Source organism: Tachypleus tridentatus, chromosome 9, assembly GCF_004210375.1.
Source record: "Tachypleus tridentatus isolate NWPU-2018 chromosome 9, ASM421037v1, whole genome shotgun sequence".
In the NCBI taxonomy this organism is placed as follows: Eukaryota; Metazoa; Arthropoda; class Merostomata; order Xiphosura; family Limulidae; genus Tachypleus; species Tachypleus tridentatus.
The window spans coordinates 65,018,860-65,031,922 of record NC_134833.1 but is presented as its reverse complement, the minus strand read 5'-3'; the positions used below and the strand labels follow the sequence as shown (position 1 = coordinate 65,031,922).

The 13,063-nt window shown below is 31.8% G+C and overlaps 1 protein-coding gene across 4 annotated transcripts in view; it reads left to right on the top strand.

The window, feature by feature from the left end:
• Positions 1 to 10,319, top strand: part of LOC143225331 (muscle calcium channel subunit alpha-1-like) — a 100,243-nt gene extending 89,924 nt beyond the window's left edge. For 3 of the 4 annotated variants that reach the window (XM_076454533.1, XM_076454534.1, XM_076454532.1), the window contains 6 exons: positions 3,767 to 3,877; positions 4,103 to 4,320; positions 5,439 to 5,741; positions 6,394 to 6,740; positions 7,109 to 7,203; positions 9,439 to 10,319. In XM_076454533.1, the coding sequence (XP_076310648.1) occupies positions 3,767 to 3,877; positions 4,103 to 4,320; positions 5,439 to 5,741; positions 6,394 to 6,740; positions 7,109 to 7,203; positions 9,439 to 9,801 (1,437 nt within the window). In that variant the 3' untranslated portion in view covers positions 9,802 to 10,319. The remainder of the gene's footprint in view (positions 1 to 3,766; positions 3,878 to 4,102; positions 4,321 to 5,438; positions 5,742 to 6,393; positions 6,741 to 7,108; positions 7,204 to 9,438) is intronic. The other variant, XM_076454535.1, reaches the window with a different exon arrangement.
• Positions 10,320 to 13,063: the final 2,744 nt, after the last annotated feature.

Genomic DNA, 13,063 nt, shown 5'->3' with positions numbered 1-13,063 from the left:
GGAAGCAAATAATCAAATTATGTTACCCTGGGGCATAAGTGGAAGACGTAGCTGACAGAGCAAGAGATGTAATGAAAGGTCTGGCAATGATGCAGTTTTTGTTGTGCACTTAGAAGCTAATGATATAGAGAATAGTAAGTAAGAGGAGCTAATTAATAAGTACAAGGAGTTAATAGAAATTTTTAAAGATAAAGACCATAAATTAATTATGTGAGAGATACTGCCAGGAATTGTTGAGATGAAATTTTGAGTAGGTCACTAGGACTAAATGCTAGGTTGAAATTAGTATGTAAGGTTGAGCAGGTTAACTAGTTGGATTTGTGGAATGGATAGTTTACACTTAAGTAGGAAAGGGTCTGGCATGTTTGTAAGGACTATTAACATAACTGTAAGGGAAGTTTTAAATTAGGACTAGATAATGGTGAGGGTAAATACAAACTAAACCAAATAAAACTAAGACGTAGAGGAAAGTTTACCACAGGAAATCAGTATAAAAGTAGTTATAAAAAATAGGCTTAACTGTTAATTATATTATATACGTAAAAATGGCTGATATTAGTAGAGAAAGCACTACGTAGAGGAGCAAACAACATTTCGACCTTCTTCACTCCTCTACGTAGTGCTCTTTCTACCTGTACCAGTCGTTTTTTTACATATATACTTTTCTCTACAAGTGGGTTTTCTCATCATCACGGATTATTATTTCACCAAGGCTTAACTGTTAGTATTGTAATGCTGGAAGTATAAGAAATAAAACAGATGATTTCAGGGCACTGTTAGGGATGGAGGGTTTTGATATAATGAAAATAACTGAAACATGGTTAACTGTAGGTGATTTGGACATCAGAAATTTCTTTGAAATACAGTTATAGATTATTTAATAGGAACAGAGTAGTAAAGAGAGAGAGAAGAGTGGCTCAAAATGTAAAGTGTGAGTTACATCCTGTTGAAGTTGAAAATATTAAGGATAATAGCAACGAGATTGAATCCATTTAGGTTTCTGTTAGTGGATATCAAGTGAAAAACTCTTAGTATAAATTTGTTACAAACCACCAGATGAAACTGATAAAATTAGTGAGAAACTTTACAGTGAAATTAAGATTTCAGCTGTTAATGAAGTAATAAATATGGGTGATTTTAATTAGACATATTGACTGGGAAATGCTAGTGTCAAACCATGAGAGAGAAAAGTTTCTGAAAACTGTTCAAGATGGAATTCTTCACAGATTGGTCAAGAAACATACCAGAAATAAAACTATTCTAGATTTATTGTTAACTTCTATTATCTTTAAATGGTTGAAAGAGTGGAAAATGGGGAATATCTGGGTACAAGTAATCAAGGTTTTATTAGGTTCGATGCTTTGCTGCATAAAGACATAAGGAATGATATTTTGATTCCAAATTTCTAAAAAAATTTTTTGTAAAGGATGCAACAAGAATTATCTGTTGTGAATTGGAAAGCTGAGTTATTTAGAGACAGTGATGAAATGTGGAAATTTTTATAAAATTTGGCTGAAAACATAAAATTTAACAGTAAGGTTTTTTAAAGTATGTTAGGGGTAAACAAAATGTTAATTAGGAATAGAACCCTTGAGAGATGATAAAGGAAGACTTGTATCTGATGGTTATGTAATGGCTGGGTTAACTTCTGTTTTTTCTTCAGTTTTTACTAATGAAAACTTAAGCAATATTCCTCATCTTGAACAGTTGGTAGATGGAAACAAAGTTGAAAATTGTATAAATTCTGAGCTAGTTCGAATAAAATTAGTAAATTTAAAGAATGATAAGGCTCCTTGGGCCTGATAATATTTCGTTGAGGATTTCAAAATGAGATTAAGAATTGGATATGTGAGCCACTTGCCACAATTTGTTGCAAGCCCTTGAATAGTGGGCAAGTATCAATAGATTAGAAATTAGCTAATGTTACTCCTGTCTTTAAGAAAGTTAATAGAAGTTGTCCCAGTAGGCTTATTAGCCTTACATTAATTGTAAGGAAAGATCTGGAAAGTGTGGAAAAAGACACCTTACAGAGTTATTTAACAAGGTATAGAATTTTATTGAATAGTTAACATAGTTCCACTAAGTAAAAATCTTGCCTTAAAAATCTTTTGGCATGCTTTGCTTATAAATGTTACAGCATATTAGACAAGGGCAAGAGTGGATTTGGTGTGCTCAGATTTTCAAAAATTGTTTGACAAAAAACCACATAAAAGGCTTGTAAAGAAATTTATCTCTGTAGATGTGGGAGATAAGTTAATTAATTGGATGGAAGAGTGGTGTGATGGAAGAAAGTGGAAAGTTGTTATAAAATGAGTTCAGTTAAGCTGGATTAATGTCACAAATGGGGTACCTCAGGGCTCAGTCTTAAGACAAATGCTCTTTTTCATTTAAATGTAGATGGAGGAGTAGTCAGAAATAACTTAATTTTAAAAATTAACATAGGTTTAATTAAGGTATTGGGTGTTTCTAACTATGAATAGGATGCTGCTGATTTACAAAAGGATTTAGATCAAATAGTGAATTGGGCAAAAAAAAATGGCAGATGAGTTTTAACTACAATAAATGCAAGATAATACGTGTTGGTTATCATAATTTAAATTTTAAGTATAATTTGGATGGGAATAACCTTAACAATGTTAGAAAAAAAGGATCTTTGTGTAATGGTTGATCTATCTCTAAAACCATATAAGCAGTGTACTATTGCTAGTGGTAGGGTAAATAGGAATTTAGGTTGTATCTACAGGAATATGGAATAAAAATTTAAAGAGGTTATAATTTCATTGTACAGATCACTGGTTAGGCCACATTTTGAGTATTGTGTTCAGTCTTGAGCTCCTTACCTTAGGTAAGACATCATATTGTTGGAAAGGGTTCAAAGGAGGGTTACTTAAATGGTACCTGGGATGGAAGGGTGATAATACAAAGAGATATTAAGATCCTTAAGATTGTCTTATCTGGAAGAAAGCTAGAGAAGATTTGACTGAAGTGTTTAAGGTTATAAAAAGGAATTGATAACGTTGATGCATCAACATTTTTATATACTTAACAGCAAGAATTATAGAACTATGGGATACAAATACAGATTTAGGCAAAATAGACGTTATCTTTAGCTTAGGCAATGTTATTTTTATAACAGAGAGGTTGGTCTATGGAATGGGTTACTTTAAGATGTTGTAGACTGTTTTTGAAATTCATGCAAAGCTACATGAGGGCTGTTTGCACTAGCCGCCCCTAATTTAGCAGCGCAGGACTAGAGGGAAGGCAGCTAGTCGTCACCACCCACTACCAACTCTTGGGCTACTTTTTTACCAGTTGGATTGACTGTCACATTGTAACACCCCCATGGCTAAAAGGGTGAGCATCTTTGGTGTGATGGGGATTCGAACCTGCAACCCTCAGGTTACAAGTCGAGTCCCTTAACCACTGAGTTTCAGATGTTGTAGAGGCAGTGAATTTAAATGAGTTTAAAAGAAAGCTTAATAGATATATGAATGATAAGGGCTGGCTTTATTTTTTTTAATAATTTTTAGCTTAGCATAGAGGATGGGACAGCAAGGTTCCTGTTATCCCTAAACATTATGCTCTCAACCAATTAGAATATCCAACAAACCATCTTATTATCAATATAATTCATTTAATATGACAAGTAATGGAAACACAAAAATAGATTCTGGTGAAAAAACTACCTGTGATTCCTCCTTCATCTATCTTTCAATTTCTAGCAACAAGCTCGTTTGTTATTGAACAGTTAAATATTTTCCTATAGGCTGGGTTGCGAACACTCCATGAACTTGGGCCTGAAATACGGAGAGCAATTTCTGGTAGCTTAGATGTTGATGAATTTCATGATGGAGTGGATATAGAACCAATGCATAGGGTGAGTGTTATAATTCATTTATTTCCTTTTCATGATGAATACAGTAATTTTATTGTTTAAGATAATTACCTCGTCCCAGATTACCAGAAGATGTAATAATCTGTTTTATTCACCTATAGTTAAGAACAATTTTTGTTCAATTTCGTTTCATCATATATTAGTGTTGTTTTCATTCATCTTTGATTACTTTTTTTCTCATTCTACATACTTGTCTAATTGTTTTAGAGAAATCATCCATTTTTTGGAATGTGGACCACCATACGTGCCAGATATCCAGAAAGAATGCGATCTCTGCATCTTGGTCCTTGTCGATCTCAAGCTAAAATATCTCCCACTGATTCAGCACTTTCCCGTTATGCTGTAGCTAACCCTTACAGTATTAACCATATTAAACTTCCACAAGAAAGGTACCTTAGCTCTGTTTATGGACAAGATTTGTCAAGGTTGGTGAAAGCTTATTTTCTCGGTAGTTACACATTTTAATTTTCACTTGTTAGACTAAACAGTCATTACCTTTTCTGTCTCAGTTGCTGTATTTTAAAGTAATAATATTATTTATTTTTATGATAGTAACTTTTTGGTAATTCTCCAGATACAACAGCTTCAGTATTTATGTTGGTAATTATTTGATAATTTAATCTTATGCTAACTTTGATACACTGTTTTTGTCATCTTTGTCATTATGACTGTGTCATAAAATTAGAGATAATCCTTCTTACAAGTACATTAAATATTCAGAAACGTCAGACAAATCCATATATGGGTAAATCTTATTTCAGCATGCACTGTTCTAATACATAATGTATAACAGGTCATTTTACTGTACTTTTTAAGGTAAAGTATTCAGTGTGGTCTTTGTACAGAATTGGTGAGGTTTCTAAAAGTGCAAATTCAGCCTCTCCTAAACAAATGACAGTATGTATGTACGTATATACAGTAATTTGTTCTCTAATTTCTGTATAAACATATTTCACCATACTTAAAATAATTTTTCTTTATTATATTTGGTAAAAGCCAATTAATAAAATGAAGTGGTGTCTTAACTAAATACTCATATTTACATTTGTATAGTAATAGAGACAACTGTTTGTTTGTTACATAACACACTTTTATACTTGGGTAGTAAAATGACAGCTGTGTGTTTGTTAAACAACATGTATGATTCATTAATAAAATCTAACATTACAGTATGCAGAAGAAGAATTAGCTTTTAAAGTAAGAAAAACCTTCTTTGACCAACCATATGTAGTTGTTTTAAGGAAGCATATGTCTGTATATTAAAGTTTATATTAAAACCCATCTCTCATTGAGGCAGATGTACCACATAACCTTTATAAGAATGTGTTATTTAACATTACTTAGATGTTAATATTTTAAATGTTTTTGTCAGTAGGTAAAGGGTATTTCTCTATTTTCTTTATAAGCAGCTTTTTAATTTCTCTCCAGTCATATTTATTCCTTGTAGTAAATGTTGCATATTTAACAACCTGATTTCTGGTAAAAGTATTTTTCAATTGACGTAGACTGCTTTTAGCTTAAACACTAACATCATTCTTTCCAGTTCCCTCTCTGTAGATGACGTAGAACTGTGTTATTATGGCGTAGTTTCTTCATTACCAAGTGCATCTGGGTCTCCTTTACCACATCAGCTTGTCATGCCAATTGAAGGGTTAATTACCTACGACACATGCTCAGCAGGCGAAGATATTGAAAGCATACCATTAAAGACTGTACACCTACAGCATGCTGTCACTAACATCAGTTCCAGTTCTGAGAGTGTAGCTCCATCTTCTAACTTTTCTAACCAAGAAACACTTAGTTACAAGAAAGGTCCAGTGTTATACACAATGCATGATAGATACAGGTAGTTTGTTTGTTACTCGTATCATATTGTCAAAAATTAACTTAACATCCAGTATGTAGGTCAGTTTTGTGTTTTTCTGATTAACTTACATAATCAATTCTTCAGATCCAATGTATATATATTATTGCAGCTAATTTAAACAGTACAATTAAAAATTCTCCACTAAATACATGCATATATCTACTTAATGCAAATTTATGAACAAAAGTACTTTTCAGGCAGAGATTCCTAAAGATATGCATTTTGGTTTTTTGTTTGACAGTGTTTTAAGCTTCCATACTCTCGTTTTTTTATATAAAAATGCATGTCATCATGGAATTTAAATAAATCTCCCATTTACAGAAACGTTGCAAAAAAATAGGCAGTATAAATGTTCAGACTTATATGTACATGTAGTGAATGTGTTTGTACCTTATTCATCTAGCCTACTTATATTTTAGGAAAGTTACTAATATTTAAGGTTTTGAGACTTGGAAATACTTTCAATTTTTATAATAATATATCCAGGTTTGTTTGGGTTTTTTTTCTATGATAATTTTTCATTTACAGGAAAGAAATACAGTCTGTAGATACACAGTTCCCAGTTAAATAACGTGTTTTTAGTTTCTATAATAAAATGAAACCAGCACATTAACGTTAATGGGTTGTTCAGTCTTTCATTAGCTGATTCTGAAGACCAGGAGGGACCCCGACCTCCAACCCCTCCCCCTCGAAACTTTATCACTAGAGGAGGGAGTTTTCGTCTGCCTTGCCTAAAGAAGCAGGACAGCCACGATGGTGACGGACCTTGTGGTCAACAACATGGTCGTAATAACCAAATTAATCAGAGGTCACTCAGTCACATTGCTGCTTCACTGAGACTGGCTCAGCTTCCAGCAATAGCTGTAGCTGGGATAGCACCAGATGGAGACATTAGTCATAAATCAGTCCTTAAAAGAAGTAAGGGTTTTCTTAGGGAAGTTTCAAATTTTATACCAACTCATCGAGCCTCTTACCATGGTAAGCAGCTCCATCAACAACGTACATAAACATTCTTATGAATCTGTTCTTTGTTACTTTTTATCAAATGAGCATTTATATGAAGTAGAAAATCTTCTTAACTTTTTCTATAAATAATGTGGAGTATTCAGAAAAAATTCTTGAGAGAAATATTTTGTCTGATTACATGTACTTAAGTAATATGTCCTATTCTTCTGGTACAACTTGAAGTTTTTAAGCTATGCTATTACCATCACCCTGTGAGTATCTTTGATACATTCAACACTCTGTGCTTAAAAACCTCAATGATTTTCATTGCAAGCATCATAATTGGATGTTTTCTCATGCACATTTCAAAATATCATCAAAGGAAATGTTTTATTTTTCAGGCCGTCAGGTCCATCAATCACCAATAAGACAAACTCTGGAAACAGAGAGGTTATACGGTGAAATAATTGGCAGTGCAGAAAGTCTTGTTGGTCGGGTAAGTTGTCACTATTTAGATGTAAAAATACAGGAGTGATGAAACATATAGAGTATGAATTTTGAAGTTTTATGTCTGTAGCATCATTAGTGTTTTAACATCACTATCAATCTAGTTCTATATATATGAAATTAATGACAGAACAACCAGGTACTGATTAAGAGGAACAGCTAGTAGTGATACCTTTAGAATATTTCATGTAGTTATGGCTACTGAGGCACTCCAAACATGAGGGAAACAGTCTAATATCAGCAATTTATTTTTCTTGCACGTAGTAAGTTATTACGATGGGTCATGGGTTCAAATTTTTATCAACAAACATGCTCACCCTTTCAGCCACAGGGACATTATAAGTGATGGTCAGTCCCACAGTTCATTATTAAAGGAGCAGTTCAGGAATTGGCTGTAAGTGGTGTTGATTAGTTGTCTTCCCTTTAGTATATAACTTCTAAATTAATTATGGCTCTCAGGTAGCTTTACATGAAATATGGAAATATAAACAAACTTTAATGTATTAGAAATAATAATATTATAAATACAGATGGTAAATGTGAGAGAGAATTGATACAATTATTCAGCATGAATAGTACTTTTTGTAAGAATAATGCTAAACAGTGCACTAGGCAACAACTACACTAAATTATGAACATTACATAAACGGCTCAACAGCACCTTAGATCTGCTCATGCACGACTCTTACAAATGTGTCAGTACACTACTTTTGCTGCTCTTTCAGTTAAGTATGACAAATAAAAACTTGTATAACTGTATAGACAACTAGCTGCTTCCTATGATTGTGATCAAAACAATCTTTATTGAAAATGAATTAAAAAAAATGAAGAAAACCTTGACACTAACTGCAACTTTTACTGATTAAAAAGGAGCAAAAAAAAGAAAGAAATATTAATAAGTGTGTTCTCAGGAATAGTTAGTTGTGCCTAACAGAAATACAACCAGCAAAGTCACTATTAAAAATTACACTTACATTATCAGCAGTGTATGCTGCAATAAATATATTATTAGTAGTATTGAAGATATTGAAATACTTAACAGCAACATAATACCTTAATAATACTACAAATGTTAGAATGTTTAATACTTAGCAGCAACATAATGCTTTAATAATTCTACAAATGTCAGAATGTTTAATACTTAGCAGTAACATAATACTTTAATAATACTACAAATGCTAGAATGTTTGATACTATAGCAGCAACATAATACTTTAATAATACCACAATGTTAGAGTGTTTAATACTTAGCAGCATCATAATGCTTTAATAATACTACAAATGCTAGAATGTTTGATACTATAGCAGCAACATAATACTTTAATAATACCACAATGTTAGAATGTTTAATACTTAGCAGCATCATAATGCTTTAATAATGCTACAAATGCTAGAATGTTTGATACTATAGCAGCAACATAATACTTTAATAATACCACAATGCTAGAATGTTTAATACTTAGCAGCATCATAATGCTTTAATAATACAATAAATGTTAGAATATTTAATACTTAGCAGCGACATAATACTTTAATAATACTACAAATGTTAAAATGTTTAATACTTAGGAGCAACATAATACCACAATGTTAGAATGTTTAATACTACTAGTTAACAATGGTCATAAGTATTTCTGAAATAATTTGTTGTTGAAATACGTGCTCACTGAAGATTAGTAAAATGTTGTAGTATGTTTATCAGTGAAATAATACTTTTATGAGAACGTGGTTCTCAAATATTCATAATGTGAAAAAGTTATACATAAAATGTTGTATTTGATAGGAACATTGGTGATTCCAGGGCATTAATACTTAATAACAGTTGAATCAGTTTTGAATTGTTTATATGGAAAAAAAAAAAAAAAGAGTATTGTTCTTTGTATTTGTTTGTGGTGACATCCTTTGTTCACAACTCAAAATGCATTTTTATAAAATTATTTTTTTCTTCTTGTTACGGAACTTTTTCAAAATTCTGTCAACTAAACATGCTATTATTTTATGTTTAGTTTTAATTAACTCTTAAGTCTGTTCAGAACAGGTTTTTAAAGTTAGTGCTTATTAATTATAGTCTTTCAAAAAATGGATGTTTCTTATGTAATGGTATTTGTATATATTTAACAGTGATATTGTTTCATTTATTTTATAATGTGTTTTAGCTGGTTATTAGTGCACTGAGCAGTGGTATATTTTCCATATGATAGTCTATTTTTATTTATTATTTAAGGTCCTTCATGAACAAGGTTTAGGAAAGTTTTGTGACCCAGAGTTTGTTCGAACCACACAAAAAGAACTTGCCGAGGCTATAAACATGACTGATGAAGAAATGGATAATGCTGCTCATGAGATCTTGCAGGCTGAAAGAAGAAGGAGCGTTCCTTTTGTACCATTCTCAGATAGTTTCATGTCCGACGACTGTGATTTAAAGGTACAGATTGATGACTATGGTGAGGTTAGATCAGCGTATACCGAGTTGGGGAACCATGAAGTTATAGTTGATACGAACTCCCTCTATAGAACTAGAAACACTTGTAATAGCACATCAACCAGTAACCATTTTATTGAATGTGATGAAGACACCAAGTTATAGTGTTGAAAGCTACAGGATAATAAAAGAATACTTTTAGGTCACTGCATAAAATAATGCTTCCTAGAGAAGAAAGTGTTGTTGTTATTACATTAGACATCCTAGTTAGGAAGATAGAAGCTTCAATGAAAAGGCCTTAAAAGACCAACAACAGAATGCTGGTGGTGTGATAAGTTTCGAGTGCCTTCTATATCCCATGTTTGGTTTACATAGTCACATGCTGTCTGTGTCATTGGAGATAATTCTGAAAATGTTTCAAATTGTCTTTGCTTTTTTGTCAAACAGTGACTGGTACAAACTGTCTTTCCTATATTTCATCCACTCGAATAAACTTTTGTTATAAGATGTGATCATCTTCCTGTTCTGTCATGGTGTACAGCAGTGCAGGTCATTATTTTGAACCTTCTAGAAGAGTTCAGTTTCTATCATCCCCAGGTCTTCCTCCAGTTTAAGTAGAGTGCACTATTTTGTCATCCCACGTGACCAGTACAAAGCGTCTTTTCTAACTCTGATGAAATAAAGTGTCCTCTCAGAAAAAAAAGGTACAAGTATATTTCATCCTGTATTTCTTCTCCACATAATTGTCAGTTTCTGTTCAACTACTGATGACAGTAATATGTCCTGAAAAAATATCATGTCATAATCCAGAAGGCAGCAAATCCCAAGTCTGAAAACTGTTTGTATGATCCCCTTTACAGACCTGAGGTATGTAGATCAATAAACATTTGTCAAAATGTTGGAAAAACTTCATTTAGTAAGAATTTATTGTTTCACATGTTATGGTCCTTTATTTTTACTTTTCACATGGTCATTAGTATGGTAGTAGCTAGATAAAATACACATGAAACCTCCTATTACATATTATACTTTTCATGTTATTGGTCAGTTAAAGTCAATTATTATTTATACTAAGAGAAAGGGAGAAGTTTTTAACTTTATTAATTCTGTAAAATTATCCAACTTCTAGCTACTTCTTGGTTTGATTTGGTGTTCAAAAGGCTTATATTGGCATGAATATAACTATTTTTCTTGTTGTAATAGATGTCAAACGTCATGAGTTTTATGTTTCATGCATCATTAAAGGATACTATCTAAAGATGCTAATGTCTACCAGGGATAGCAATCCCCAGAGCAAGTGGGGATATTTTTTTTTTTTAGCATTTAATAAATGTTTGGATTTTGGTAGTAAGACAGAATTTATGTTTGAAGTTGATACATCACATTTCAGACATTTATTGATTACCTTTGAATATTAATGAATTAAAAACCCTTCTAACACAGGGCTTTTATTGACTAGTTTTTGTTGTCACATCTGGCAATAATTATTAAAAGTTTTAGGATTCACGGATTTATATTCCATTTTACGAAGTGCAGGTTTCATTTCTGTTCATGCAGTTTGCAATGCATTTTGTTTCTATCATGTGTCATTTCCAAGTTATTTATCTGTGTAATAAAAATTTCTTCTTTCACTTTTGATAGCAAAGGTTTTGTATACAAGTATTTATTATATAATTTTAAACTACATAGCATGTACATAAAGTTCTTCATGATACTTAAGTATCATAACTTTCTTTGTAGCTGTATTTTTGTTGTGTGTGTATTTGCATTTTGTATGTGTGTATATATATGTATTTTATTTTAGTTAATGAATAAAACAGGCCCAAATAAATAACGAAATTAAAAACACTGCAAAAAGTAAAAAGATCCCCATAATACAGGACATAAGATAAAATTAGTCCTGAAGTGCAGAAGTGAAAGTAAAAATAGAACCCATATTGAGGTGGGGATACACTGTGTAACAGCCTTAACCTCCATTTGCCAGTCTCACTTCTGCAGTCATCTACAAAACCTTTACCCTGGAGATCTTTTTAATTTATGCAGTGTTTTTAACTTTTTGTTAGGGCTTGTTTTGTTCAATAAAATATCATTCATCATATTTGGATTTGGCATTTTATAACATAGTCTTTCCTTTTGATGTTAATGTTTGCTTAGCTGTTTAAGTACTAATATATAAATATACACACACAAGTTGAAACACCCATCAATTGATGGGGAATGTCTAAGCTCAATTAAAGCAATGCAAGTTTAACAGAAAGTATTTCAAAGTAATCACTTGAATATAAACTTTATCTTAACATTTTAAAATTATAACAAAGCTTCTTCATAAACAACATTTACAGTTTGCTTTCCACCTACCAACAAGTAAAGATTTTAAGGTGATCCCACCCTACATCTGACTGACCATGATAAAAGCATGGTTGTTTGAAAAACAATCCCATAACTTTCATACTTTGACATTGAATCCCTTTAGAATATTCAACACTATAAAAAGTATTAACCTGACAAGATTGTCTGAGATTGACTTGGTAGGAGTGATAAACCAACAGACTTTACAAAATAGAAATAGAGTAAAGTTTAACTTTGACTCCTTAGGACATTTCCCATAGTTCATAGTGTTTACATAAATTTTGATTGAGATTGTCCAAATAGGCTCAGAGAAGTTATGGTTCAAATAAATCCACATTTTGTCTTTATATATACAAATACAGTAATGTATTGTTGCATGCATATATACAATTAGGTATTGTTATACATATAACACAGCATAAGGTAAATCTTTGTGGCTATTCTGTTTGTCACTTATTACTGTGTGCAGTATCGTATGTCACTATAAATAACTATTTTCCATGTAAAAATACACTACATTGTATAAACTATTTTTATTTGTACGCAAAAAGATTTGATGTGCACATCAATCCTGTTATGACTCACACATTTTTTAAACACATAGAATTAAGTTTCTTCATATTTTAAAGAACAGATTTTTACCTGTGTATGCCACAATCTAACTCAAAATTTAATCATAAGTAATTTCCAATGATTAAAGTCACGTTCTATGTCCAAGAGAACACAACTGTTATTGTAGTTGAAGAGTAAAGGTCACACTGTTTGTTCTGGGATTATCTTTATTTTTTGTTAATTAAATGAGAATTACAGCTACCTGTGTGAAAATACTTAACATGAAATATCGTGACGTGTTCCGACGCAACAAGATCACCTAATATCACAAAGTGTATTAGGGACAAAAAAATATGTGCAGTTTTAATTGATGTACAAAGCTTTGCAGATTCAAAGCAGTATCTAAACAACCATAACATAGGTAAATGTCAAAACTTTATTTCAGGCAAAATTTCTGCTTACAGTTTCATCAGGACTCAGAGTACAACTGAGAAACTTGATATCACTGATCTAAATAACTTTAGAG